Source organism: Epithele typhae (genome assembly GCF_022376455.1).
Source record: "Epithele typhae strain CBS 203.58 chromosome Unknown BXZ73scaffold_159, whole genome shotgun sequence".
NCBI lineage: Eukaryota > Fungi > Basidiomycota > Agaricomycetes > Polyporales > Epitheliaceae > Epithele > Epithele typhae.
This window is the reverse complement of record NW_025954350.1, coordinates 32,100-56,972: the sequence shown is the minus strand read 5'-3', so window position 1 is coordinate 56,972 and position 24,873 is coordinate 32,100. Positions and strand designations below refer to the sequence as shown.

The following is a 24,873-nucleotide window of genomic DNA, read 5'->3' as shown; positions in this document are numbered from 1 at the left end:
GGAAAGAACTTCGATCCTGCGGAGGAACTGATGGATTACGACGCGGCCATTGCCTTCTTCCGCGAGAACACTGGGCGCACCGATTTGGTTTTCAGAAACATGCACTCCCTGTTTCACTGGAAGTGAGTCGCGGAACGCAGTATGATGTGATCATGAGGCTGATTCAACGCAGGCCGAAGATGCTCATGGTGAACAAGTACTCGGAGGGCCGAGTTTTCATCGCAGGAGGTACTGCATCCCGACCCCTTCCGTTCAGCGTTTAGACTTCCTAACACAATGGCCCAGATGCAGCGCACATTCACTCACCCACTGGAGGCCAGGGCCTCAACACGTGCGTTGCTGACGGGGTAAGCATACTATCTGCTTACTATTCGTCGGAAATTACTCACACCAGTCCCCAGATCAACCTCGCATGGAAGATCGCCCTCGCGCACAAAGGCCTCGCGACAGCAGACCTGCTCACGTCGTACCACACCGAACGCCACCCCATCGCCGCCGAGGTCATCAGAATCTCGAGCTCGCTCTACGTGCAAACAGTAGCCACGAGCGCGGAGGATATCAACGTCCCCGTCACCGCAGAGGAGTCCAAGAAGGGCGGTCTCATTCGCTGGCGTGTCGCCGGGCTCTCGCAGCTCGAGATCAACTACCGCTGGAGCCCCGTCGTCTACGAGCCCGCGGCCCCGCCGGCCTCAGCGAGGCCGAGATGCGCGCGTACGCGTACACGGGCTACGGGCCCGGCGCGGAGGTGCGCGCGGGTGACCGCGCTCCTGAGGCACCTGGGCTGGTCGATGCTGCGGGGAAGGCGACCTCTCTCTTCGCGATCTTCAAGCCGGACGCGCACACTGTCTTGGTGTCGTGCGCCGACACCGGCGACGCGAAGATCGTGGACGTCGTCGACGCCGTCAAGGCTCTCCCGGCCGGCCTCGCTGTCCGAGTCGTCGCCATCGGCTCGTCTGTAGTCCCGAACGTCGAGCGCGAAGTGGAGGGAGTCTATCACGACGGGGCCGGCTGGTTTGGACGCGCGTACGGGCTCATGGGTGGAGCTCCGCCTGTCGTCGTGGTGCGGCCGGACGGATACATCGGGGCGTTCGCCAACGACGCAGCTGGTCTTCGAGAGTACTTCTCCAAGATCGTCGTGATGTGAGGCTTGAATCGTGGTCGCTGTTCTTGTAGGGAAAGCTCTGTTGGTGTGCACTCATACGTGACATGCGGGCGAATAGTATTGATTGGAGATACTACATAATACATGAATGGCGCATGTTGGCTTCCCCGCCGCGCGAGCGACGGGTACTAGTCCCGAGGGCCACGAAGAGGCCTGCACCGATACCTCGGGAAGTATATCTAAACGGAGGTCGTAAGGCCGAAACATAGGTAGACATAGGCATAGAGATGAGCGACATAGATGGGAAGAGAGATCAAGGACGGGCCGAGCTGGGGCCGGCGCGTACGAGTGTCCCGGAGCCTGGAAAACATTCCGCGAGAATTCACGGAGCGGCATTCATCGGGTCGTGCGCGCCGCCTGACGATCGCCGTCCTTGAGGCATGGGTGCGGGGAGAGGGGAGAGGGGGAGAGCAGTCGAGAGAAAAGAAAAGCGGATCGAAAACTGAGAGCGGCACGCACGACTTTCCCGGAGCCAAATCATTCCGACAGGCTTCGCGGAGTGGCAACCATCGGGAGTGCGCGTGCCGCCTGGCGCGGGACCATACCCTACTTTCGCCGCTGGATTGGACAGCGGGAAGCGATCGACCGCGCCCTTACTGAGCCTGTACGTACGACTGGCCTCGAAGGCGGTCGCTGCGCGGTCAAAGTCAGATCACATTCTAAACGGACGGTAGACAAGCGACTCACTATGTCGGGGGACTGCTATTGAAGGCGCAGCTGCTGTGTGGGAGTCAGCGTCGACGTTGGCGGAGAGTGATCGGAGAAATACGCACAAACCACAGTTATTTTGAAACGCGTGTCGCGCAGCTCGTGAGAACCGTCGGCGAGGACCATGAGGGGTGGTCCAAGATGCATACGCGCCTCGTCTCAACCTCACGTGCGGTGCGGCGCGAAGCCGTGCACGCTGTCTCTCACCTGCCCATGTGGCGGTGGGATCGCGACGCGCGAGCGACGCCAGAGCCTCGGTGCCGGGCGAGGAGAGTGACATGAGCCGAGCCCTAGCGGATCGGTCAGCGGGAATGGTGCACGACGATGGCGAAGTCAACTCACCTTCGAGGTGCCGTACGCGTTTGGTAAGGCCGACATTGCGAGTCGGAGGGCAGTTGTGTGTCAAAACCGGCATGCCTCACCCGGAGGTGAGCATGTTGCCGTCGTCGTCGAGGCGGGTGGGAGGTGAGGGTGTCGTGTGCTGCATGAGCAGGTGTGCGTCGCGGGGAGAGAGCATCGCCGAGGTGGTGAGGTGGGGGGTTCTGAGGAGAGAGAGAGCGCAGGGGAGGGGGGCTTTTATCCTCGTCCGGCAGACCCCACCGCGAATCCCGAAGCCCATGCAGAGCACAAGGTCGCGCACTCGGCTGGCACGATACTGGGGTTCCGAGGATCACCTGGCCAATCGCCTCCTGCACTTCTTCGCGCCCAACCAAGACCAGGTGCTTCTCGGGTAAGAAGATGCTCTCGGATCACACAGCAGTCCCTGGAAATTGATTTTAATCAACAGAAGCTCTCAGCCGAGTCCCGACAGAAGGGCCTACTCACCGAGCGCGAGAAAACTCGGAGAACGATCACGGCGACCAGGGCGCAGGAGGGCACCGCAGGCCGCCGTGTGTCGCGGATTGGTTGCAGAGCCCAAGCGGCGGCTCAAGAGTCCGATCCAACGGCATCCCGAATGATTTGGGGTGCTCGAGTCAGGCCCCGGCTGGACTGCGGAGTTCAAAATGTGTGGCCAAACAAGCGTTGTTTGGTGTGGGCGTCCTTGGTTGAAGTTGTGGCCCAATTTGGGCCACGAAACTGGAGATTGCTTGACGACGCTAATGTCAGCTTGAGAAGCCCAAAATGACACTCACTCCTTTATAACAGATGATGGTCTGCGGAGCATTAAGCTTTACGGACTATCGGCTACGAAAGCGACGAATAGTGGGATCCAAGCGGGCATAGACCGAGCGTTGTTGTATTTTGAATCTCGGGAAATCGACTATCTCCAACCGTCGTCGAGGGGAAGGATGTCAGACGTCTCGCCGACCTTGGAACGCACGTTACGATAGGAAGGTCGTCTAATCAGACAGCGTAAAGGGGCATACGAGGAGGACAAGGATAAAAGGCGGAGAAACTCACAGGACATGCTGAACGCGCCCGTCTTGTATGTATCCCCAGCTCGTCCATCCATTGCTCAATTTCCATCAATCCTTCGTGCCCCATGACTGTCTCATCGTCCTCCACTCCTATCTTGTCCACGCTGGGGTCCTTCCACAACCTATTTGCCGCTTCGAGCGCGGGTCGTTCATGTTTGGTGCACATGGCGGAACAAGGGAACTTGGTCCCGAAGTAGAACTCCGGCAGGGGCGTGGGCAGAAGCATCTTGGGCAACGCGGAGTTGGCAAGCGGAGGCGAAATGAGAAGGAGGACCGTGGCGGGATACGAGGAGATGTACGGCTGAGCGATGAGGGCTCCGGCGCAGCGCGCGATGATGACGGGGGTGAAAGGAATGGATTAAAGGCGGATACGCGAAGCAACCCTGCGAACAAGACATGCGTTAGCCTCGAACGAGACGGAAGCCCGCCACGTAAGAGGGGACGGCGTTGCTTGCACCCCGAAGGAAGACAGCCACGAAAAATAATGACATATGGGGTATGCATGAACGCAGCGTGAACTACAACTCACCACTCTCATACTGTCTCATCACCTCTTGCGACGAAACGTCCCCGAGCGACGCGCAAGGTCGAGTTCGAGATGGGTGAACCCGCGCCGCGAGAACCAACTGCTTGCGGCCTGTCATTCCTGCAGGACGGTCTTCTGTCCGACGCTCTTCATAGAGGCTGTACTGACCCTTTCGCCAACGACGGAACCCAGGTGCTAGATGGCACGAAGACGATGGGAGTCGGGTCTTGTCTGGGTGCAGACGCAGCGGGCGTTCGGAGGAGGTAGCGGGTGCTTTGTCGGCATAGTTGAGGCAGCCGAGTCCGTGGGATACGTTTTGCCCAAGTTTTGCCGCAGTCCAGGAACGTGAAGAATATATTGTGGAAGTAAGCAGTCGCAGAGTTGGTAGGAAGAGAGCTTGGAAGGGTGGCAGCGCGAGCCTCTGCGGCACGCCGGCCCGAAAGCAAGCCGAGCCTGACCTGTTCGGTGGGATCAACTTTTCACTTAGGCCCACCTATTTTACAAAAAAGCACACTGTCACTCAATGACACACTGCATAAACTTGCATAACGGAACAGGTACGAGTCAATCTTTCTCTTTGGATTGCACTAAGACTTGGCTAACATACTACAATTTGTCGGTAGAACTTCATCAGGCTATGCAACACAGCTCGTATGTGGAATACACACACCCTGCGTGACTATGGAATCCCTTCGAAGCTAAAAAACCTTGACGTGGACTGGGGGCTTCTGGCCCGGATCTGCTCCATGTGGCAGCGTAATGGTCCGTCCACTTCGCACTCTCCTCGAAAGCTTCTCCTCCGCCTTCTTGATCGCCGCCTCCCGCCTCCTTGCTCGCTCTGCGTTCACCGCCTCCGCAATCGCCAACCCCATCTCCAACCATCCAGCATCGACACGTTCGCCCCATCCCCGCAAACGGGTCATCACGTGCGCCGCGTCCCGATGACGTCACCCGTCGACGTGCTCCCACCCAGGCCCGGCGGGAGCATGTACAGCGGCCGGTGGTAGATCCCGTCGTCCGCGCGCGCTCGACGAACTTCCGGAGCACCGGCGCCCCCCCTCGAACTTCGCCAGGAGCACGCCCGCGCCTCCGCCGCGTCCGCCGGGACGGCCAGTCCTCCGGGCCGCGGAACCAGGCGTACGTCCGCACGCGCCGTGCTGTTGCGCTGCGCGATGAGCATCTTGCATCCTCCATCGCGAACGTCGTCCCGTTCCGACCAGCGCGCGCGGTCCGCCATGTCGGCGCGGTCGACGACGTCCGGCGCGACGACGATCTCCGCGCCGGTGAGCCCGGGTAGTAGCGCTGCGCGGGGTGACGAGCGGACGGACGCGCGACGCGCCGCCGTCGCGCCGGACGAGGACGTCGACGACGGCGGTGCTCCCGTTCGCGAACGAGAGGGTGTGCGTGCCGTCGCCGTGCGGGTGACGGAGGCGAGCGCGTGGCCCCACTTGACGGAGTCGGCGGGGACGGCGTCGAGGATGATCTGCCGCAGCGGCGGCGGTCGATCTCGGGGCTGATGTCTTCGGGGCGAGTGTCACGGTCGCCAACGATCTCGAGGAGGACGCGGCCATCCTTGCCACAGATGCGGGATTCGTCGCCTTCGGGGCGCGACACGGCCTTGAGGCGGCCTCGAGGCCGTTCTCGTAGAGCGCACGTTGGCCGTATGCCCAGCGGAGGTCGAGAGTGCCCCGAGGTGAATGCGGGCGGACGGGCTTGCATCGCGTTCATAGAGGTGGAAGGGAGCCGCGCTTGACGAGGGTGAGTGGAGGACGAGACCAGCGGGTCCGGCGCCGACGATGGCGATGGCGCGGTGGGGAGGTTGTGGGAGCCATGGTGCGGAGTGTAACTGCTGCTGTCGTTGAAGGCTTCCTCGCGCTGCGTCATATATACCGTGGAGCGAATGTGGAGAGAACGAAAGGGGAGAGCGTTCAGGACGTCCTCTAGCGAGAGAAGCCCGAATATCGATCATCCAGTCAGCATTCCCATGGGGTCCCAGAAGGACGCATGTTGAGTCCTCACGATCAATTGGGCTCGCCAGATATCGCAGCATTTGTGCTGAACGGTGCGTTGTTGTCTGGTCTTGGCTGTCAAAATCGCGGACGCAGGCGTGGGTCACGGTTCCCAGCACTGAATTGGCCGAGGGCGACTGACATGTTCGTTACAAACGCAGGCGCAACGGTTAGACCACGCAGCATTTCCCAGTGATGGTTTGCATATCTAGTGCCTATATTCTTCCCGTGAGACAATGAACCTCGTGAGCTTCCAACCACGAGCGGACAGGCACACCACCTGCGGAAACATGACGTGTTAACCCATGTATCGTTCTGCGACCGAGGAAATATGACGCATCCCCGGAGCCGTTCTAGGCGACCGATTTGACCGAGGGTCTGTATGTACTATGGAGCCGCGGACTGGATAGTGAATGTTTGCACGATCAGACCTTGGAAACTAGACAGATAAATGAGTGAAAGTGTACCTTCTCATAGTGAACTCAGCCGACTTTCAATTCAAACCCTGCTCGAAGCATCGAGTGCGTCGAAGACATACCCGCCATCACTTTACGCCCCCGCCCAGATTTTCAAGAGATGGCTCCAAGTCCATCCAAACGTTCAAGCTCCGACTTCCCTTGTCACAAGTTGTGCCTGTCGCGCGATGAGCGAGAAATGAGCGAGAAATACACGCCATCCTCATGTCAGGGTCTGCTCGCTCACCATGCTGGAGCAGTGGATGACGACGCACCTTGCAGCCGAAGATCGTCTCCGGCGCAGTTCGGGCCCTTCTCGGTGGCGAGGATGTTGTGCCGCGCATCGACGGACGCGGAGTGAGTCACGGCCGCGCTCAAAGAGTTCGGTGCGTTTCCGCCGGAGGTGAAAGCATGGTTGGATAAGCCTCTGCCGCGGACAGCGAATGGAGACCAGTGCTGTGTGCCCAGAACGGCGGAGAAGCGGAAGCCGTCGCCGACGTTCACGGCGGTGTTCTTGGAATGAGCAGACGATCTTCGTCCTCGGAGCTGCACGCAAGGGTGTGACGTACGTTATTCTGACGACCAACCTACGATCCGTCGACAGCAGAGCTCTCGTGGCTGGGCTCGGTCGAGATTCCTGCGACTACAACGTCATCAGGACTTCCTTGCTTGACTGTGGTGTTGCATACAAGTATCTGCGACAGCGCCTGTATAGCCTGTATCTTCAACTCAATTGGAACTCAGCTGCACAAGAAGTCTAATATATTCAATCTCCGAAAGTCCAACTCCTAGATTCCTCGATCTAATCCGCTGATCGCGATCCCACCAGGACCTGGTCTCGCATGGCGCAGCGCGTGCCCACATCGCGCGGAGTTGGCTCGCAGTGCAACCCAGCTGGTCGCTCCAAGCGTGAAGCTTTGAAACTTGAACGTGAACAACGCGGCACCCTGCGTTGGCGACTGTTGCCGGTTAGCGCCAAATGGCTGTCAGAGAGCGGCTCTGCCCGCCGCGCTGGCGAGTTCGAATCCGGCTCCTCCGATTCTTCCGGTCCCCGTGCAAGTATTGTTTTTCTTCTGGAAGAGAGCGAGCCACGGCGGTTCCAAAGACGCAATTCTTTCCTGTGAGGATGAATGGGAAAGCGCGAGCTGGAACGAAGAAGTGCGCCGTTGATCAAATTGGATGCCGGACGGAAGAAGCCGAGTGCAGCGCGTCAATAAATTGCGCGTCCGACCGAACATCCTCGCTGGCATAGGTTTGAACGACTTCAACCTCCCGAGTCCCTGCCTGCCCGCATCGCGCTGTGTGGTTTCTACTGCCTGCGTGTTTTATTTCCACTTCTACTTCTCGCATGCCTCAGTTTTACCACGTGGAGCTAGGTAGCCGGGATACACTCTTTCCGAAAGGGCGATGCGATGGCCACCCCCTAGGAGAGCAGAAGGCAATATGCACTGACCCACGAGGCCTCCACGCTGATTCACGCCGTGTTGCTGTTGCTGGGTAAGTTCGAGTGTCTTTCCGCACTATTTTTGTCTAACGTCACTCCGAGTCCGACCTTTCGGTCTGTATGCATGTACAGCACTGCTAGCCTGTGCACCGAATGTCCGTGGCATAGCAGTCGGGAATGGTGCGCACCACGCCCCTTCGTCCAGAGTTTGGCAGAAAAGCGCCTGTAGAAGGCACATGGTCGGTCTTCTGTGGGCGCACAACGACCCCTTGATGGGACGAGGAATGCAATCAAGGTAAGTCACCGACGATCAATAGTACGACGCCCTCTGACAGCCCCCAAGTCTGCAATACTCCGCAGGACTGAGCTCGCGAATGTTGAGGGCTGTAGAGGATACGGCCACAAGGATCTCGCTTCAGCGCAAGTCCCATCCAAGCCCCTTCACGTCCACCGAGCTGTAGGCTGCAGCACTGCATATGGAGCCGAACCCTGAGCCCCCACGCGTGGTGGCCACACACGCCAGTTCACACGTGGAGGCGGCATCGGCCCTCTTCCAGGCTGTACGCTCCCAAGTACGACTCGATGACAGCACAGGCGTCCTAGTGGCATTGCCAGGGGACCGTTACTTCAAAACCAGGCAGCAGCATCTCCCGTTGACTATACCTCTCTCCCTCATCTAACAGCATCCAACGCTGCCGACCATGCACTCGGCTCCTCGTCATCCCGCCCACGCGCCCTTCGACAGCAAGGACTCCGATCTGGTCCTCCTCTCGACTGATGGAGTCGAGTTCCTCGTGCACAAGGCCATAATAATGGTCGTCTCCCCTTACCTGGCTCGGCTTATTCCCCTCGCCTGCCGGCCTCCCCCTTCCACCTCCAGACATCGCCTCCGTCCAACAATCTCTCTCCCCTTCCCCGCCGGGATCATTGACCTCTTCCTACACTTCGTATACCCCGTCCCCGAGCCGGCCCTCGACTGGACAGACTGTCGCGCGCTCCTCGACATCGCGCAGCATCTCCTGGCGCGATCCGTCATCAAACGCGTCTCCGCGCATCTTCTCCACCCTCAGCACCTTTACGAACGCCCACTCCCCATCTACGCGCTTGCCTCCCGCGCCGGGCTCGACTCCGTCGCGCGCACGGCCGCGCGCCGCTCCCTCCTCTCCCCCATGCCCCCCGTCGACGAGCTCGCGCGACATCTACCCGGGTCCTCCCTGGGCCGCCTGCTGGACTACCGCCGCGCGGCAACGAAGGCTGCGCGCGCGGTGGTGAGCACGCGCAACGGCATCCCGCGATGGGTGCAGCTCCAGTGGCTCCGGCTCTGCTTCCTGTCCGAGTGCCCGTACGGGTGCGCGGACGGGCCGCGCCGCACCCTGGCGTGGCACCGCGTCGCGAGCGAGAAGATCCTCGTGCCGGTGTGGTGGGTGGAGTGGATGGGGGCGGTGCGCTCGGCGCTGGCCACACGCGTCGACCCCGCGGTCGCGCGCGACGAGCGGCTGCTGAAGATCGCCGTGCAGAGGGGCGCGCGGTGCTCGTTCTGTCAGAGCGCGGTGATGTGGGACCTGTGCGAGTTCTCCAGGATCGTGGAGGATGTTCTGGAGGAGGCGATCGCGTCGGTACGTGCCCCCGTTGGCTCGTTACGTATGTGGAATGGATTGCTGAGGGTTAAGGTCAGGTCATTCTTGAGGCGGACGACCACAAGCGCGAAGACAGCACTGGCGACGACGACGAGTCTACCTTGGTGCCGTCCGTCAAGACGAACTACCTTTCCTCCGATGTAAATGATCCCCTAGATATACACCGTTTCCTTTCTAACCTTCAATCGTTTCCACAGAAACCTGTCTACCCTATGTACGACTATTACTTCGGCGTCATGACGAGGCGCCGTATCAAGACTTATTGTACTGGAGGTGCGTTCAGCCTGTGACCCTGCCTCGGCGATTCTCTGACGTGCTGTCTTTCCTTATAGAGCTCGACAGCGACGACGAGGAGCTCGGGAGCTACGTGTCGAGCGCTCCTCCTAGTGACCTGTGATACCCTACTATTCTACCTATGGACACATTGGGAGTGTGCTTAGTATATGCTCTTCCACCGGTTCTTGCCAGGCTGTAATTGTAGCATTAGCTCACAATCACAGGCGTTTTTGCGTACCTTGCGTCACATACCAAGTGCAACTGTGGACGAACGGCTCTGAAGGGTTGAAGGTTGGTGCACCTGTTGTGATGGTGATAGCCTACTGAACCTCCTTGTTGTAGGAATTCCCTCCGACCACAGAGCATGTTGCGCAGTGGCGCCTGGCGCTGGGGCCTTGCCGGAGTAGTGGACCACTCTGCGCTTGTCAAGCGGTATCCTTCAGTGGCTCAAGCTTGGGGCTGACCTGAACCTCTCAGATCCGCTTTGTTGTGGCCATTCGCATATATAATCCCCTGCTGAACTTGCTGAACGACCGTCGTACCGCGCAGACTCCTCCAAGTCACCATCCACTCGATTTCGCTCTCGACACTCATCTCAACGAAGATTCTCACCATGGTCTCCATCGCTCATCACTGTATCGCCGAGGGCCAGAAGACGGACACGCACCAGCAAGCCATCAAGCAAGATAGTTCTCCGGATCCGATCATCAGGCCCCGGCCGCCCATCGTGTGGCAGCCCACCGTCACCCCGGAGTCGTTCTCGCCGACCTCCTACTTCAGCGACTCCGACTCCGAGGACGACGGCGAGAATGAGGACGAAGGCCCCGACACCGTGATGGACGACAACGGCCTCGGCTCCTCCTACGGGGGCGTCACCACCGCGGCCCCGAGCGACGGCACCCCGACCTTCAACGTCACGGTGCAACTGCCGTTCGCATGCCCCCACCACGGCGTGCCCCTCCACCCCACGGTCTCCGTCCAACCCATCCCCGAGCCGCCGCACCCGGCGGTGGAGCCGGACGTCCAGCAGCTCCCGCTCCTCATCCCCCTCCCGATGGCCCCAGACGTCGACCGCACGGTCGCATTCACGCTCCGCTCGCACGGCGCCCCCGGCCTCAGGCTCGCGGACCTCTTCCAGGACGCGGACGACCACGCGGACCTGCGCTCCTGCCTCGACCGCGCGCCGGTCGACCGCGCCGCGGTGTTCGCGCACGTCGACGCCGCGGAGTACTGCGTCTGCCAGCACCTCCCGGGCGGCCGGGTCCGCGTCGCCGACCCCGGGTTCATGGTGAGTCTCCGCCAGTCGCGATTGAGTACAGGGACCGCTGCTGACTGCCAGGTGCTCTTTCGCAGTGGCCGGTGTGGCGCGTGCGTCTGGGGGACAAGGGGTTCGCGAGGCCGGGGGCGTGCTGGTTGTTCGGAGACCTCGTGCACGCGGTCGTCACTGCGCTCGTGGAGTGGTGGGCGCACGAGGTACGTCAATTGTGGCGATGTGGAGAGCGCGGCTGACGTTCACGTTTTGGCGCGTAGGAATGGCAGCGCAAGAGGGCGGCGTGCGCTGGGGACGCGCGCATCGGGCGCATCCTCGGACCGGGCTCTATCACGCTCGAGAACGTGTATGTGCTCGCGCTGCGTCGGCGCCTTGTGGGGCCGGGCGATTTTGAGTGGATGCCTGAGATCGAGGTCAGGTTGTGAGGCACGAGGGGATGGAATGCTTGATCTGTACGACTTGTAATGTGTTATGAACGTGACGATGATATGTGTGTACTCATGAATTCAACCATCTACGTGCCCTCAGAGAAATGCACTGACCATACTTGTCCCATTTTTTCGCTTCCATGCCGTGATCAATGGAATACAGGGATAGACCTTGATTTCGCTGAGCCAGTGCATCTACACCAACTTCTTTATGCACTGGAGCCACCCTAGCTACGCTTGCAGCATCGCCTGCCGACCTCCCTTGGCGCTTGCGAACGGTGTCCAAGTCCCGCACGTTGTCTGTCGCTATAGCCTCATAGCGAGAGTACCTGGACCAGGGCAGGAGTAGTGGCCAGCGCGGTCGACGCTGGCGCTGAGTGGCCTCGTCTGTACGATGTGCACTTTCTCGATCACTGCAATTGCATGGCGCCGGTACTGCGGGTTACTCGTCGTACCCAAGCGGGCCGCCGGTTATTGTTGGATGGCAGCCCGGTGAGGGAGCCTGCCGTAGGAGGACATGGGGATCGAGGATAGACGTCTTCGTTCAGAGCGCCCGCCGTCGACTTGCTCTTCCCTTGGCACGGGCGCCCGAGGGTTCGAATCCGACTCCCGCCCATGTTTTTTGCTACGATCAGAATCTCTCTATAGACCTTTCGCCGCTATCATTTATATTCGCGTGTCCCTTTATTATATTATGCGTGCTAGTTCACCCCCAACGTACTCGCCGATAGCTTGCAAAGCCTCTCATACAAGTAATAGTAGTCCCTCAGAGCTCGGGAATGACCCCGATCTCAGGGAAGTAGATGACCCTCTCACCGTGAGACGGTCTGGTCCTGCGAATGGAAAGGATCACGATTTGGTCAAGCCGTGGATGCTTTTTGAAGCGGTCCCAACCGGGAGCGTCGAGCCACATCATGGAGTCCCAGTGGTGGGCAGAATGCGTCTGGGATAAATGAGCTGATCGTGAGCGATGTATCGCAAGAGATGCTAGCGGAGTTTGTACGCACCCCAAGGAATTCGCTATGCCACGTGAACGTCTGCTCCAGTATGAGTATGATAAGTTCTCCCAAACCCATCATAGTAATGTTTTGCTCTATGAACGGCATCTGGTTGTCGATCTATGGGCAGGGGCAGTACATTGGCATCGCTGGAAATTCGTGGTGCATGCTCATCAAAGGACTCACAATAGGGTGGCACACATCAATAGACAGAAGATAGGTGCAACACTGTGTCATGAAGGCAACCCCGAGCAAATCTTGAAGAGCGAAGCGCATTCGAACCCCAATATATGCTAGCTGAGGGGCATTGAACACATTCGAGCTGTGGTGATGCCCTTGCAACGCGCTAAGTGAAATTCCAGGACCACCAACGCGGGGACTGATGTCCACTTTCCAGTCCGGGTCGACGTCCTGGGGAAGCGGTACAGGGATAACTGAGTACAGCATGATCAGTGCTTGAGAATGTCTCGATCGCGTGGCAGTGAGAGAAATGACTCACTTTGAGCGACCATAATTGTGCTGCTGCGTACGAAAAAGACTTGAGAGATGGTATGTGTGCTCGACAGACAGTGAGCGTGCGTCTTATATATAAGTCGTGAGTGCCACTGGCCATACGAAGCGTACCTGCTACTACGGAGTGGCACTAGCGCATGAAGAGACTGCTTGTACAAAGTACTGCCGAGTGGGTATTTCCAGTCGAACAAGAGGCGTCCAGCATGATTGAACGGGAATCCGTACGCTTGAAGGCTGTCCCGGTGGTCGAAGGAGTGGCGGGGTCGGTCTGACGCCCATGTTTTCTTGGGCGCATGGGTTCGCGCGCTAATGGCTGTTTGTCTTCGGACCACTGCCATGACCAGTCCCTATCCTCAGGCGATCTCATCCTACGCCGGTGAATACACCTGAAAGAGGTCGTGGCGAAGCTCTGGGCGGCGCAGCTGCGGTAGATCGCGCGACTGTGGGGCGTACTGCAGAGGTCGTTCACACTTGTACTTCCACGATATCGTACATTGCGCGCGCGCGGCTTTACGGAATCGCCACGAAGGTAAGTAGCCGGCCACACGCCAAATTCCAATGTTCCAGAGATAATGATCATAGGTTGAGATTGCGATCCAACCCTAGCAACAACGTCATGCAAGCGCATCCAACACAGTCCCAAGTCACAGCCTCAGTCGCGCGACGGGTCACCCAGACACCTTCCTGAACAGCTGCAGCTTCCCCGCCTTCTGCCCCTTCCCCGCCCCCGGCCCCGCGCCCAAGCCCTCGTTCTCGTCCCACATGTTCAGCCCCAGCCCCGCCCGCACCCGCTGCTCCGCGCCCGCGTGCGGCATCGTCCTGCTCAGCCCCGCGCCCGCCCACGGCGGCGGCGCGTCCGCGGCGAGCCCAGGCGGCCCCGCCACGCTCGCACTGCGGTCGCGCCCGTACCCGATGGACGACGCGTCGGCGGGCGCGGGGCGCGCGAGCGACGTCGAGAGGCGCTTGATCGCGCGGAGGCCGGCGCGCAGGCGCGCGTTCTTCTCCGGCTCGGCGGCGCGGAGGGGCGAGAGCGAGCGCGAGCTGGAGGGGAGCTCGGGCGTCGGCGCGTAGGACGTCTCGGAGAAGTCGGTGTGGAGGACGACGACGAGGTCGGCGTCGTCGGCGACGAGCGTGGTGGGGAGCGCGGAGCGGGCGGCGTGCTCGTCGGGGGCGAGCACGAGGGGGAGGTCCGGGTAGGGAGGGGGACGCCGCGGGTCTGCGTCCGAGTCCTCGTACGAGACGCTCGCGCTTAAGGGGGAGCGGCGGAGCGCGCTCGCGCAGGCGGCAGAGAACGACTCCGCCAGTGGGCTGGGGGTGGGGCTGTCCCAGCCGGACGCCGAGGAGTCGAAGTCGGAGCGGAAAGGCGGTAGCACCTGCGCGCGGCGGCGGCGTGACTTGACGGAGGCTTGAGAGGAGGCCGACGGCGACGCAGAGATGGGAGCAGAGGGAGAGGCGACAGGGGAGTCCCACGGACTGGGGGGAGGGTCGGCGAAGAAGCGCAGGGTGGGCGAGCGGGGAGAGTCGCAGAGCGCCGGGAGGACCATCGAAGAAGACGCCGCGGGGAGGGAGGTGTCGGGCAGCGACGGTGACGGGAGGGCGAAGCTGAGGCGGACACATTCTTCAGGGTCGCTGACCGATTCTTCCAAGCTCGACTGCAGTGTCAGAGTCGGGAGAGCACTGTCGAAATCGATCGATCCGTCGGAGTGGGCAACTTGTCCCGAGGAAACCGACTCATCGCCGTCCGCATGCCTCTCGTCTAGGGACGCGCGCGCGACCAAAGTCTCGTCCTCTAGCGCAGAGGCCGAAGGTGTCACGACGCCTGCGTTGGCCCCAGTCGCGAGAGCCAACCGCCTCCAGAACGCCGCCCGCCTCTGCCACGCGCGCACGTCCGCACGCGCTGTGAGCGTGCACCGCACCTGCGCCAGGTAGTCGTCCTCCGTCCGTACGTCGGGCCCCGCCCCCGAGCATGGGTGAGCAGAAGCCAGAGACAGCACGACACGCAGCTCATCCGCGCGGGACGAGTCGTCGCTGACCTTTGCTCGTAGGCGTACGACCTCCTCTCGAAGGGAGCTCTGGGCCTCCATGAGAGCGCGCCGCGCGCCGCGTTCGGCAGCGAGCGCGTCCTCGACGGTGGGGATGTACGCGTTGAGCTCGATGGCTTCGAACAAGAGCGTCTCGAGGTCCTCGATGTGCTCCGCGAGGGCCGTGATGACGCCTTCTTCGTAGCCGCCGGGTCCGTTGGGGGTCGCGGAGGTCTGGAATGGGTGACAGAAAGGGATGGCGTCGGGGGAAGGGGCGAGAGGGCTTCCAACGACGGTGGGCGAAGATGGGAAGGCAAAGTGCAGGCGCTGCAGGGCGGCGGTTGAAGCTAAGAACAGGTTTCGGGGTGTGGTGTAAGGGCCGTCGGGATTCGACACTGCCCGCCGAAGCGCGGGGCGCGTTGAGGCCATGGTGTCCATGATGGCGAAGGGCCTGGGATGCGGTACATATGAGTGAATGTATCATGGCTGACTACGTGCCTGGACATGGGCTGACGAGGCTGGCAAGTGTGCCGTTTGCCCCGAATCGATGTTCTTGGGCCAAATTGAAATGAGTCGAAGCAACCGCTGTTAGAACTTTGTGACATCCGACGGTGCTTATAAAATATCACAAACAAGATAGACGGATGGTAATACAGTAACGCCAACCCAGGCCCCACCTCACCGCAAGTTGAGGATCCCCGCGTTCGTGCTTCCGTGCCGCGACGACGACGACGACGAGTCCTTCACGTCCTTCTTCTTCGCCTTCGGCGCGTCCCAGATTTTCCAGAACTTCAGGCACTCGTCGCCCGCAGACGTCGCGAGCAGCTCTCCGTTCGGCGACAGCGCGGAAAAGAGCACGCGCGAGTCGTGTGCGTCCCGGATGTCCGCGAGTTTGTCCATCGACGGGTAGCTGTGAACCATGACCGAGTTCGTCGGGTACCCGTGCGTGGTCAGGAACTCCTTCTTGTGCCCGCACCACTGGATGCTCGAGATCTGCGCCGGGGTGGTCAACGAGTGCAGACGCGCGCCCGTGGTCGTGTTCCAGAAGTGGACCGTCGCGTCGGACGTGCCCCCGCCGGACGCGAGCAGCGACGGCTGCCACGGACACCACGCGAGCGCCTTGATCGCTGCGGTGTGGTTCCGCTTCGTCCAGCGCGCCGCGGACCGCTCGGACGCGGCGTCCGCGGCGCTGGCGTCGCCCACGCGGCCGTCCCAGATGTTCAGCACGTTGTCGTTCCCGCCCGACGCGAGGAGCTCGCCGTCGGCGCGCCACTTCAGCCCGCAGACCTCGCCTTGGTGCCCGAGGAGCTCCATGACCTTGTGCCGCTGCGCGCGGACGTCGTGGTGCCAGATACTCCCGTCCTGGCAGCCGGAGCTGAGGATGGGCCCGTTCCAGGAAAGCACGCCGACCTGGGCGGAGTGGCCGGTCATCGTCCTCAGCTTCTGGCGCGTCTCGACGTCGCGCAGCTCGACCACACCAGTCGGGTAACCGATTCCGAGGTAGGTGCCGTCCTTGGAGAAGTCGAGAGAGGAGATGTAGGTATCTTCGGGGGCCTCCATCAGAGAGGTAACTTCGCCCGTCTCCGCCTTCCACATGAAGATGGCGTTGATGAGAGCAATGGCAAGGAGGTTGGTGGAGCCCCACGAGAGGAGATTAAGGTAGAAGTCGTCGATGATGCCTGGGGCGTCGAGGATCCGGATGGGCTGGTTGGAGATTTTGCGGTCCTTGGTACCAGTGACAGGTGCGGAATTGGCTGTTGTGGCACCGGCGCGTGCGTAGAGGGGGCGTGCGAGCTCGCGAGCTTGTGCCATGAGGGGATCAGAGGAAGCGGCAGGGGGAGGTTCATGATATGCAAGAATGCGCCGGTTCAGTGGCACTCCGGCGGCGGCGGCCAGTCGCGCAGTATGACCTGGCGATGCGGATTCGGGATTGAGGGACATGAGGTCCAGAGTTGCAGCGACTTCATCGACGGTGTCGCGGGTGGTGATGAAGCGATCTCTGGTATCGCGCTGAGGAGAAGGGGGAGAAGGGAGTGAGCCCATGATGGGAAGCAGACTAGAGAAGGAATGGATGTCCAGCAAGCCTGGTTGGATCTTATTATGGCGGTACTGATGATGGGTGGCACGAGGTATAAAGCATGAACATAGCAGACATCACCGGGCGGGCGGCGCACACATTTATCGTACACCAGCAACAGACAAGAACGTGGAAGAGAGTGGATTGTTGGAGACATAATAGCGAGACTCACTGTTGGCTGGGACCGCGACCGCTTCTCAGACTTTGGTGGAGGGACATAATCCCGTGTGACAACATCCAGTCGACTCTCGATCCCGCCTTTCCGGATGACGCCAGTACTTGCTTGCCTCTGAAGAGCCTCGGAGACGTGGTACGAGCTACCTGACGCCTTTTTCGATGGCGATGCATTGCGACTCGGTACGATGAAGGGGTTCGAGGCGTCAGCGAGATTGTTGGTGCCGAAAATAGATGACGAGAGGGGTGTCTTTGTCTCCGAGCGAGAGCGATGGCGGGTGGGTGTCTTCGGAGGATAGGCCATCGCGGGGGAGAGGATAAGTGGGGGGGCGGGAGCAGGCAGAGTGAGCGCGGAAGGGATGCCGTTGGAAACGCGTTTTCCGCGCGTCCGGTTCGTATCGCTTCCAGACCGCGTGATCGCGTCGCGTCATCTGAGCATAGTATATTGTTATGCAAAAAGAATTTGTATATGGTGAGATGGCCGAGCTGTCTGAGGTGCCCCACTAGGGTGCCACGGGCATTGAAATCGGGATGGTCTGGGTTCGAAACCCGCTCTCACCATGTGCAATCACTTCCTGAAAAATTTTGTTGTCTGCCTCTCTGCGACAAAAACAAAAGAACAGCGGAGCATGCAGGATATTCAGCACGTAAGTATGTACGATTGTGTTATCAAGGTGGTGTACACTTTCCCCATAAGTCACACAAATCCACTGAGTGTCACCTGACGCGAAGGTGATTGAGAAAACCTCTTGCGACAACATCAGGGTGACCTACCTTCTCGATGGCCTTTTCCAGCTCAGTTCGAATAGCCTCCGTCACGTTATCCACCAAGAATGGATAGACGCCTTCGTGGCACTCCTCGCATCGGCCCCACCTCTCCACCACGCTCTCCAAGAGGATATCCTTCATCTCCTGCGACCGCGCGATCTCCGCATGCGGCCTGAACTCCAGCGCCCGCGTAAGCTCCTCCAGGTAATTCCTGAGCGGCAGGCTCCCTCCCTCCGAGCTGGGCGCGACATAGATCCGCATCACCTTCGACGTGCTCCGCTGTACCCGCTCGATCTGGCCCCCACGCCCCGCGCCCGACGTCGACGGCGAGCGCAGCCGCAGCCGCGCCGCGAGCTGCGCCCCCCGCTCCGACAGCGTGCGCCGGAGCGACGCCGTCGTCGACGACGCCCGCGACAGCACGCGCGCCACCTGGGCCCCCATCTCGTGGTCGAACTCCTTCTCGCACAGCTCCGGCTTGTACCGCACGAGCTCCTTCCCGTGCGGGAGAGCGCGCAGCCACCGCGGGAGGCGGCCGTCCACGGACGCGGCGGTGACCGCGCGCGCGGCGGCGCTGCACGCGATGCGGTACGCGTTCAGCGCGCCGAAGGCCTCGCTCGCGGCGACGGCGTCGAACTCGCGCGGGAGCGCGGCGAAGTCGTCCGGGGAGAGCGCAAGCGCGCGGCGCGCGGCGAGCCGGGCGACCTCGGGGAGCTTGTACGCCCACGCGAGCGCGTACACGCTCAGCGGGTGCGCTTTGAGCAGCGGGCAGCGGCCCAGGAGGGAGGCGGAGACCCAGTCGGTCGCGGCGCGCAGCTCGAACTTGTCGGCGGCGGCGAGGAGGTCGCGGACGAGCGTGAGGTCGGCGGGGAGCGCGGGCGGGCGGAAGCCCGGGAGGTAGCAGAGGGGAATGAAGGTCGTCCAGACGGTGGAGGACTCTTGCGTGAGGATAACGCGCTTCTTCTTTGAGTTGTTAAGTACTTCAGAATCGCTAGGGGGACTGTCGGTGGAGGAAGAAGGCTGGGGGAGGGAGAGCATATCTGCGAATAAGGGGATAGCGCTGGACAGGATGTCGGCGTGGACGTGGAAGTGTTCGCCGTCGACGGAGCGAATGATGCTGTCGCCGATGGCGGAGTTCCGGAAGAACACCGCAGGCCGGTTCGTCTGCGTATGTTCTGGAGAGGTTTTGGAGGGGTTGGAAGGCATAGTCGGTGATGGAGAGTGCACCAAGGAGTATCCGAGGATGGCCTCTTAAGCACTCTACGGCATCTGTTGCCGCAGCGTCGACTTGGTGCACGCTGCGGCACGGAAAACCACAGTCGGCAGTGAATGTACCATGTGTGCCTTTCTGTGTGGCAAAGCCGTGAGTACTAGGTACACACGAGGGACTTCTGGTGACTTACCTGCAGCATCGGACGTGTGAGTGCGTGCTCTGAAGGCGGACATGATCGCCATTCAGAGAGCACCGCTTAGTCTGGCCAGGCCAAATCTCGCCGCATGGCCGTCGACGATCTTTGTGATGAAGAGAGTAGAGCTCTAGTTCAGACGACGGCCGTCTCCTGCAAGGAACTTGAGTTACCCGAGACGGGAGGACCCGGACGCACCTCCGTTGTACTTTTGGAGACGGTGTATGCAGTACTCACTGACAGCGCCCTCCGAAGCAAGATTGCAAATGGGAGTGACGATAGAGGTACATATGGTGGATTGGAGAGACGAAAGACAGCTACATCACATGGGTCTAGCAGGGCAAGCGCCTCTAAAGGTATACAATACGTGCAAGACAGGGTCTGACAGGGTCAGAGGATGCAGGGGCGATAACAATGCGATGGGGGTAGGAGAGTCACCAAGTCCACAAAACGAACGCAACCACTAACGACTATGCAGCGCCGTCCTCCGCGGCACGCTGCTGACGCCTCGCCTTCTTTGCAGCGTTGGCAGCAGCGGCCTTCGCCTTCTTGGCCTCCGCGCGAGCAACCTGTGAGACAGAGGCAATGAGCGTGATGCAAACAGGGATGGCGAAGTAAGACGCACTTTCTCCTCCTCTTCCTTCTTCTTTGCCTCCTCTTCCGCCTTCTTTTTGTCTTCCTCCACCTTCTCCTTCGTGTTCGCCGAACCGTTCACACCGCCTTTGTTCTTCTTTTTGGCTTCACGTGCCTCCTTCTCCTCCTGCTTGATGCGCTTGATCCGAGGGTCGACAGAGAGCGCGGCGTCCACGATGCCACGCAGACGGGCGGTATCTTCCTTCTTGCGCCGCGCACGCTCCGACTTGTTCTTCTTCTCGGTGTACCGCTTGTCATCACGGCTGCCAGAACGCTCTCAGCGCGAGCGAAAAGGAAGGAATAGATGATCAACGCACTTGTCGCTGCCCTCATTGACCTCCTTGTCCAGATACTCGAAGCTCCGCCAGCTGTCGAAGTTGTACCAGAAGTCGTAGAAGCCCTCGACGGCCTCCTTCGGGGCATCGATGCCTCCCAGCATCGGCACGGGCTCCTTTCGGCTGAATCGCGCCTCACGCTCGAAGGCGGGCCCGTAGAGCTGGAAGAACGCCTTGTCCGGGTTCTTCGAACGCGAGACCTGCGCAGCCGTCGGCGTGTCCTGCTCGAGCTCGTCGTAGTACGGGTCCACGGAATCGAACTGCCGGCGCCGCTCCGGGTTCATGAGCACCTCGTTCGCCTTCTGGATGCACTTGAAGAACGCATCGTCGTTCGAGTCCCCGACAGCACCTGCCTTCTTGTCGGGATGGTGCTTGAGCACCTTTTTCCGGTCTGCGAGAGGGAGGGGCGGGGTCAGATGAGGAGAACGGGCGCATACAGTGGGGTCAAGACGTACGTGCAATCTTGATCTGATCGGGCGTCGCGCGGTAGCGGAGGCTCGAGAGACCGAGGACGGCGTAGTGGTCTTGTTTCTGCAGCCAGGCGGTTTACGGGGGAAGCCTCGGCCTGGCTGGGTGGGTGACGCACCTTCCACTCCTTTGGGTCGAGCAGCGACAGCTCCATGGCCTCCTCCTCGTCGCCGACACCGAGATCATCCTCCACTGCGGCACCATTTCCGTTCAAGGCCGCTAACCGCTTCTGCTCCTCCTCGGTGTGCTTGTCGTGCTCCTCGAAGGTGAGATTGTGCACAGCCCGTCGTACATGCGCGAGGTAGGCTTGACCAGCAGGCAGCAGCTTCCGCTCGACGAGGGCTATAGATCGAATTAGAATCGATTCTGCCATTTAGAGATCTGCCAGGACTTACGCGAGACGGTCTTGCCCGAGGCTGCAGGAGGCGTCCAGGACGCAGGGAGTGGTGGTGGGACAACTGGGAGCTCTACGACAGTGGCCATCGTGGATTTTTTGGGGGGAGAAGGGGGCGATGGAGGTCGGGTGTGCACGCTGCAGCGACCGATGAGGACGAAATTTTCGCAATCGGCCGGGACGAGGTATCGCTCTCCCGATATGGCAGGTGCGGATCAATGGCCTTTAGCACCGACGCGGTCACGTGGAAAACGCGCCTAGTGCCGTGCCAGCCACTTACAGCTGTTTCCGAAATGATTGCCCGACCAACTCCGATGATACGCGAGCTCGCATCACACGCGAGCTGCACGAACGCACACGAGAAAATCGAAAAAATCGAAAAAAATCGTCCTCATCGTCTGCAGCGGTTTTGCGCCCTCCGCTCCATTCCTTTTGTCTCTGCTTCACATCTCATCATGCCTGGGTGCTATATCTCGCGAGATATCAAGCTTCAAGGCTTGTGCGATCTACTTGCGGTCGGTTCAAGGCTGGTCGCGGGTCGACGTGGCTGAAGTCCTGGGAGTGTCTATACGCTCTATCCGACGATGGGAGGACGACTACAAGACATTAGAGCAGCCGGATTCTCTGTGGTCGCTGCCCTCTGCTTCCACCTGCGGTCCTAGAGGATCCACGATATCTCCTCTCCCACCCTTCGATGTACCTCGACGACGAAGTCGTCAAGTGGTGCATTGAAACCCACGGTATTCGCATCTCTCTCACCACTGCCCACCGTACCCTCGTCCATCTCGGGTTTTCGTACAAGAAAATGTGAAAGGAGGCAGCCCAACGCGACGAGATCACCCGGCATTCAAGGTGGCACGCCCAGGACGAGTCAAACAAGGACAACCGAACTGTATGAGTGCGCTTTGAATGGGCAGCGTGCTGGCTGACCAGGGCCGACGCTTCTCCGTCCTCCCCGCCCTCACATTGGACGACATTCTCCCCGTGTGGGTGGTGCAGGATGGTGTGGAGTCCTACAATTGGGTTGTCACAGAGCTGGTATGTCGTGTCAACTCGTCTCGGTCCTCATCCCGTCTCAGCGGTCTCTTTGATAGCTGCCCAAGATGAACCCGTTCTCGAGCCCAAACAGTGTTCTCATTGTCGACAATTGCCGCACACACACGAGTGAAGCAGTTTGCGAGGCAGTGGAAGCAGCCAGTGAGTGCGGAACATGCTCTTTCGGCTGGAATTTCGCCGTATTAACGGTGCAAAGGGTGTCTGCTCATATACCTTCGTCGGCAACGGGACTACATGGGTGGAGACGACGCCTTTCCGGAGAACGAGCTCATTGAGGCCTGCTATGCTGCTGTCACCCCGGAGAAGGCTCACGGCTGGTACAGGCATAGCGGTTGCCTGTAGGTACTATGCATTGTAGTTGCTTCTGTGAATTCATGCTTCGGCCCCGACACGAACACCGTTAAAGCTCTCCCAGTCCCTACCCGTGCTGCTTCATACGTGCACGATGGCGTTGCATCTCGCGCTCGCGCTCTCAAGGTACCACATGGGTTTGAGCATGGTCAGTCTCACGCGGTGCATCATGGTGGTCGTTGTGTGGAATGTGCTCGGCGCGCGGGGCGACGGCGAGTGCTGTACGATCCTCGCCGTCATCGTCAACAGTGTGCTGCAGGTTGTCCTCTACGTGTCGCTTGCACTGCTGTGGATTGTGACGTGTTTCGTGGTGCTCAAGACGATGTCGCGCGTATTCCTCGAGACGTGCTTCGCCGCCCATGACCAGGCAGGAAGTTGCGACGTGCGACAAAACCGTGCGTCGCGCATCTCTCTGTTGCCTTCTGTGTCGTCCATGTGGCGGAAAGATATGTAGAGCCAGTGTTAGAGCAGGAAGGAGGTAAAAACAGAAGCGTACAAGGTGTCGCTGGCACGCTCTCGCTGTCCGACCCCAATTTCCATCATTTTCCGAATTTTCTGCGTCGCTCGCGTCGGCTCGCGTCAGGTCGTGCGCGCGCGGTGAGACTTTCCCGAATTTCTCCGAATTTTTCGGAGCATTCGTGCCTGTTGCCGCTCGCGTAGCGTCGGAGTTGGTCGGGCAATCATTTCGGCAACAGCTGTAGACGCTCATGTTCGGTTTGTTAATCCGTCCTCTGCTTCAACAAAATATCCGCTACAACACTCATTGCGTGCCTGCACGACTACTGCGTGAAGATGGACGCAAGATCTACAAGTACCCTTCAGACCGATACCAGCAAGGCGAAGCCAAGGTCGAAGATACTCGCCGTTCTCGACGCAATGATGAAAGTCGATCCATCGCCGGCACAGGCTGCAAGAGCCGGCCCCCTAGCATCGGACGCAGCGCGTAACATCCCAAGAGTACAGAACGAGTATGTTTACGCTGTCTTTCTTGGTCATGGTCACACTCAACAGGAGATGTAGGACTCAATACGCGCCACAACAAGCCATGCCTAGACCCCCACTGGGCAAGAAGTCCGCGACCTTTGGCACTGCGCTCAATCAGCGTAACAGTGATGTCGAGAACCGACCTGAGTCCTCTACCGCTACTCTCAGCCACCCTCAAGCTGGCCCGTCCAAGTCGCGCTTGAGCTCCGTGTACTCGTACACGCGGTTCAAGCCAAGTCCCGCCGTTGTTTACACACGCGACGAGGAAGAAGCGAATGAGATGGTCCGCGTCATGCCGGGACCCCTCGGCTTCGACTTGGAGTGGGTCGTCCACTTCCGTCGCGGGAAGGCGCCAAGAGAGAACCGTACTGCTCTCCTCCAGCTGAGTAGCGAGCGGATCATCCTCCTGGTACAATTGAGCGCCATGAAACGTCGGTAGACTCGTTTGCTCACCTGAAAACGGGCTGATGATCCTCGCCTACATTCCCAGACTTCCCACAAGGCGTGAAAGCAGTGATAGAGGACAAACACAGAATCAAACTGGGCGCGAATATAAAGAGTAGGCTTCACCGCCAGCCTGCCCTCCCCGTATCTCACAAAGATGCCCTCCGCAGACGATGGACACAAGCTCTACCGCGACTATGGCGTTCGCGCGGCTGGTCTTGTCGAACTAGGCACTTTCGCGCGACACACCGACCCGGCGTTCCCCTTCAACCGCTCGATCGTTGCACTCGCCAAGATCGTGAAGCAGTACACGCACAAGACGCTCAGCAAGGGCCCTGTGCGCACGAGCAACTGGGAGGCGCAGCCGCTCTCGCAAGAGCAGCGTCAGTACGCGGCGAACGACGCACACTGCGCGCTAGTGGTGTACAAATGCTTGGTCGCCATCGCGGAGGAGCATGGACGGACAGTGGACGTCGATGCGTGCGCGGGTGACTTGACGAGGGCACCTCGTAAGGCACCTGCTGCACCGCCTACTGTGCCCAAACCCCTATCCCCGCCAGTGGTGAGCGTAGCCCAGGTGGTGGCTGCAGCGATTGCGTCGAGGGAGGAGGAAGAGGAGAGCGAATGTGAGGAGGCTATGTCAGCAGCCGTTGTGCCCAAGGTGGTCAGAAGGCGGCCGCCTACGCCTGACGACGTTATTGAGCTCACTTCTTCGGACGAAGATGATTGGCTTTCCAGAGCACAGGCCCGTCTTTCTCATATTTGTGGCTAGTACCATCCTCCACCATTTCTCGCTGTAGACCGTATCTCAGTAGTATGTACCCATGAAGCCTGAAGTTGATTGCTGCGGAGTCTATGCTAGTCCTTCAAGGGAGGTCCCACTGCAGTGCAAAGCGCCACTCTCCGAGGCGAGTGTGGGAA

The 24,873-nt window shown here is 60.1% G+C and overlaps 10 protein-coding genes and 1 non-coding gene across 11 annotated transcripts; 5 read left to right on the top strand and 6 right to left on the bottom strand.

The window, feature by feature from the left end:
* Nucleotides 1-185: 185 nt before the first annotated feature.
* Nucleotides 186-1,144, top strand: BXZ73DRAFT_93527 (FAD binding domain-containing protein; the record flags this gene model as incomplete). Its single annotated transcript, XM_048026681.1, has 4 exons — nt 186-228; nt 286-347; nt 402-662; nt 746-1,144. The coding sequence occupies 4 exons, from the start codon at nt 186-188 to the stop codon at nt 1,142-1,144; spliced, it is 765 nt and encodes a 254-aa protein (XP_047871153.1).
* Nucleotides 1,145-3,301: 2,157 nt separating this feature from the next.
* On the bottom strand, nt 3,302-3,646 carry BXZ73DRAFT_11006 (uncharacterized protein; the record flags this gene model as incomplete). Its single annotated transcript, XM_048017326.1, has 1 exon — nt 3,302-3,646. A coding segment is annotated over one exon (345 nt), but the record flags the coding sequence as incomplete, so codon positions are not given.
* A 1,090-nt stretch (nt 3,647-4,736) lies between these two features.
* Nucleotides 4,737-5,698, bottom strand: BXZ73DRAFT_108405 (uncharacterized protein; the record flags this gene model as incomplete). Its single annotated transcript, XM_048017155.1, has 2 exons — nt 4,737-5,297; nt 5,363-5,698. The coding sequence occupies 2 exons, from the start codon at nt 5,696-5,698 to the stop codon at nt 4,737-4,739; spliced, it is 897 nt and encodes a 298-aa protein (XP_047871151.1).
* Nucleotides 5,699-8,423: 2,725 nt separating this feature from the next.
* Nucleotides 8,424-9,756, top strand: BXZ73DRAFT_108404 (uncharacterized protein; the record flags this gene model as incomplete). Its single annotated transcript, XM_048017154.1, has 4 exons — nt 8,424-9,338; nt 9,398-9,499; nt 9,557-9,632; nt 9,692-9,756. The coding sequence occupies 4 exons, from the start codon at nt 8,424-8,426 to the stop codon at nt 9,754-9,756; spliced, it is 1,158 nt and encodes a 385-aa protein (XP_047871150.1).
* A 492-nt stretch (nt 9,757-10,248) lies between these two features.
* BXZ73DRAFT_108403 (uncharacterized protein) lies at nt 10,249-11,330 on the top strand (the record flags this gene model as incomplete). The annotated part of the gene is made up of 3 exons (XM_048017153.1): nt 10,249-10,923; nt 10,989-11,108; nt 11,166-11,330. 3 exons carry the CDS (start codon nt 10,249-10,251, stop codon nt 11,328-11,330), a joined length of 960 nt encoding a protein of 319 aa, XP_047871149.1.
* Nucleotides 11,331-13,512: 2,182 nt separating this feature from the next.
* On the bottom strand, nt 13,513-15,303 carry BXZ73DRAFT_108401 (uncharacterized protein; the record flags this gene model as incomplete). The annotated part of the gene is made up of 1 exon (XM_048017152.1): nt 13,513-15,303. One exon carries the CDS (start codon nt 15,301-15,303, stop codon nt 13,513-13,515), a length of 1,791 nt encoding a protein of 596 aa, XP_047871148.1.
* A 240-nt stretch (nt 15,304-15,543) lies between these two features.
* On the bottom strand, nt 15,544-17,420 carry BXZ73DRAFT_57520 (WD40 repeat-like protein; the record flags this gene model as incomplete). Its single annotated transcript, XM_048021594.1, has 2 exons — nt 15,544-16,875; nt 17,115-17,420. The coding sequence occupies 2 exons, from the start codon at nt 17,418-17,420 to the stop codon at nt 15,544-15,546; spliced, it is 1,638 nt and encodes a 545-aa protein (XP_047871147.1).
* Nucleotides 17,421-17,587: 167 nt separating this feature from the next.
* Nucleotides 17,588-17,677, top strand: BXZ73DRAFT_t213. Its single transcript has one exon. It is a non-coding gene; the product is annotated as a tRNA-Pro (tRNA).
* Nucleotides 17,678-17,833: 156 nt separating this feature from the next.
* Nucleotides 17,834-19,087, bottom strand: BXZ73DRAFT_57536 (uncharacterized protein; the record flags this gene model as incomplete). Its single annotated transcript, XM_048021595.1, has 2 exons — nt 17,834-18,095; nt 18,405-19,087. 2 exons carry the CDS (start codon nt 19,085-19,087, stop codon nt 17,834-17,836), a joined length of 945 nt encoding a protein of 314 aa, XP_047871146.1.
* A 670-nt stretch (nt 19,088-19,757) lies between these two features.
* Nucleotides 19,758-21,206, bottom strand: BXZ73DRAFT_108398 (DnaJ-domain-containing protein; the record flags this gene model as incomplete). The annotated part of the gene is made up of 6 exons (XM_048017151.1): nt 19,758-19,856; nt 19,913-20,183; nt 20,238-20,646; nt 20,711-20,786; nt 20,842-21,065; nt 21,119-21,206. 6 exons carry the CDS (start codon nt 21,204-21,206, stop codon nt 19,758-19,760), a joined length of 1,167 nt encoding a protein of 388 aa, XP_047871145.1.
* Nucleotides 21,207-23,569: 2,363 nt separating this feature from the next.
* On the top strand, nt 23,570-24,724 carry BXZ73DRAFT_57519 (ribonuclease H-like domain-containing protein; the record flags this gene model as incomplete). Its single annotated transcript, XM_048021593.1, has 3 exons — nt 23,570-23,939; nt 23,999-24,067; nt 24,123-24,724. The coding sequence occupies 3 exons, from the start codon at nt 23,570-23,572 to the stop codon at nt 24,722-24,724; spliced, it is 1,041 nt and encodes a 346-aa protein (XP_047871144.1).
* Between the last annotated feature and the right edge of the window lie 149 nt (nt 24,725-24,873).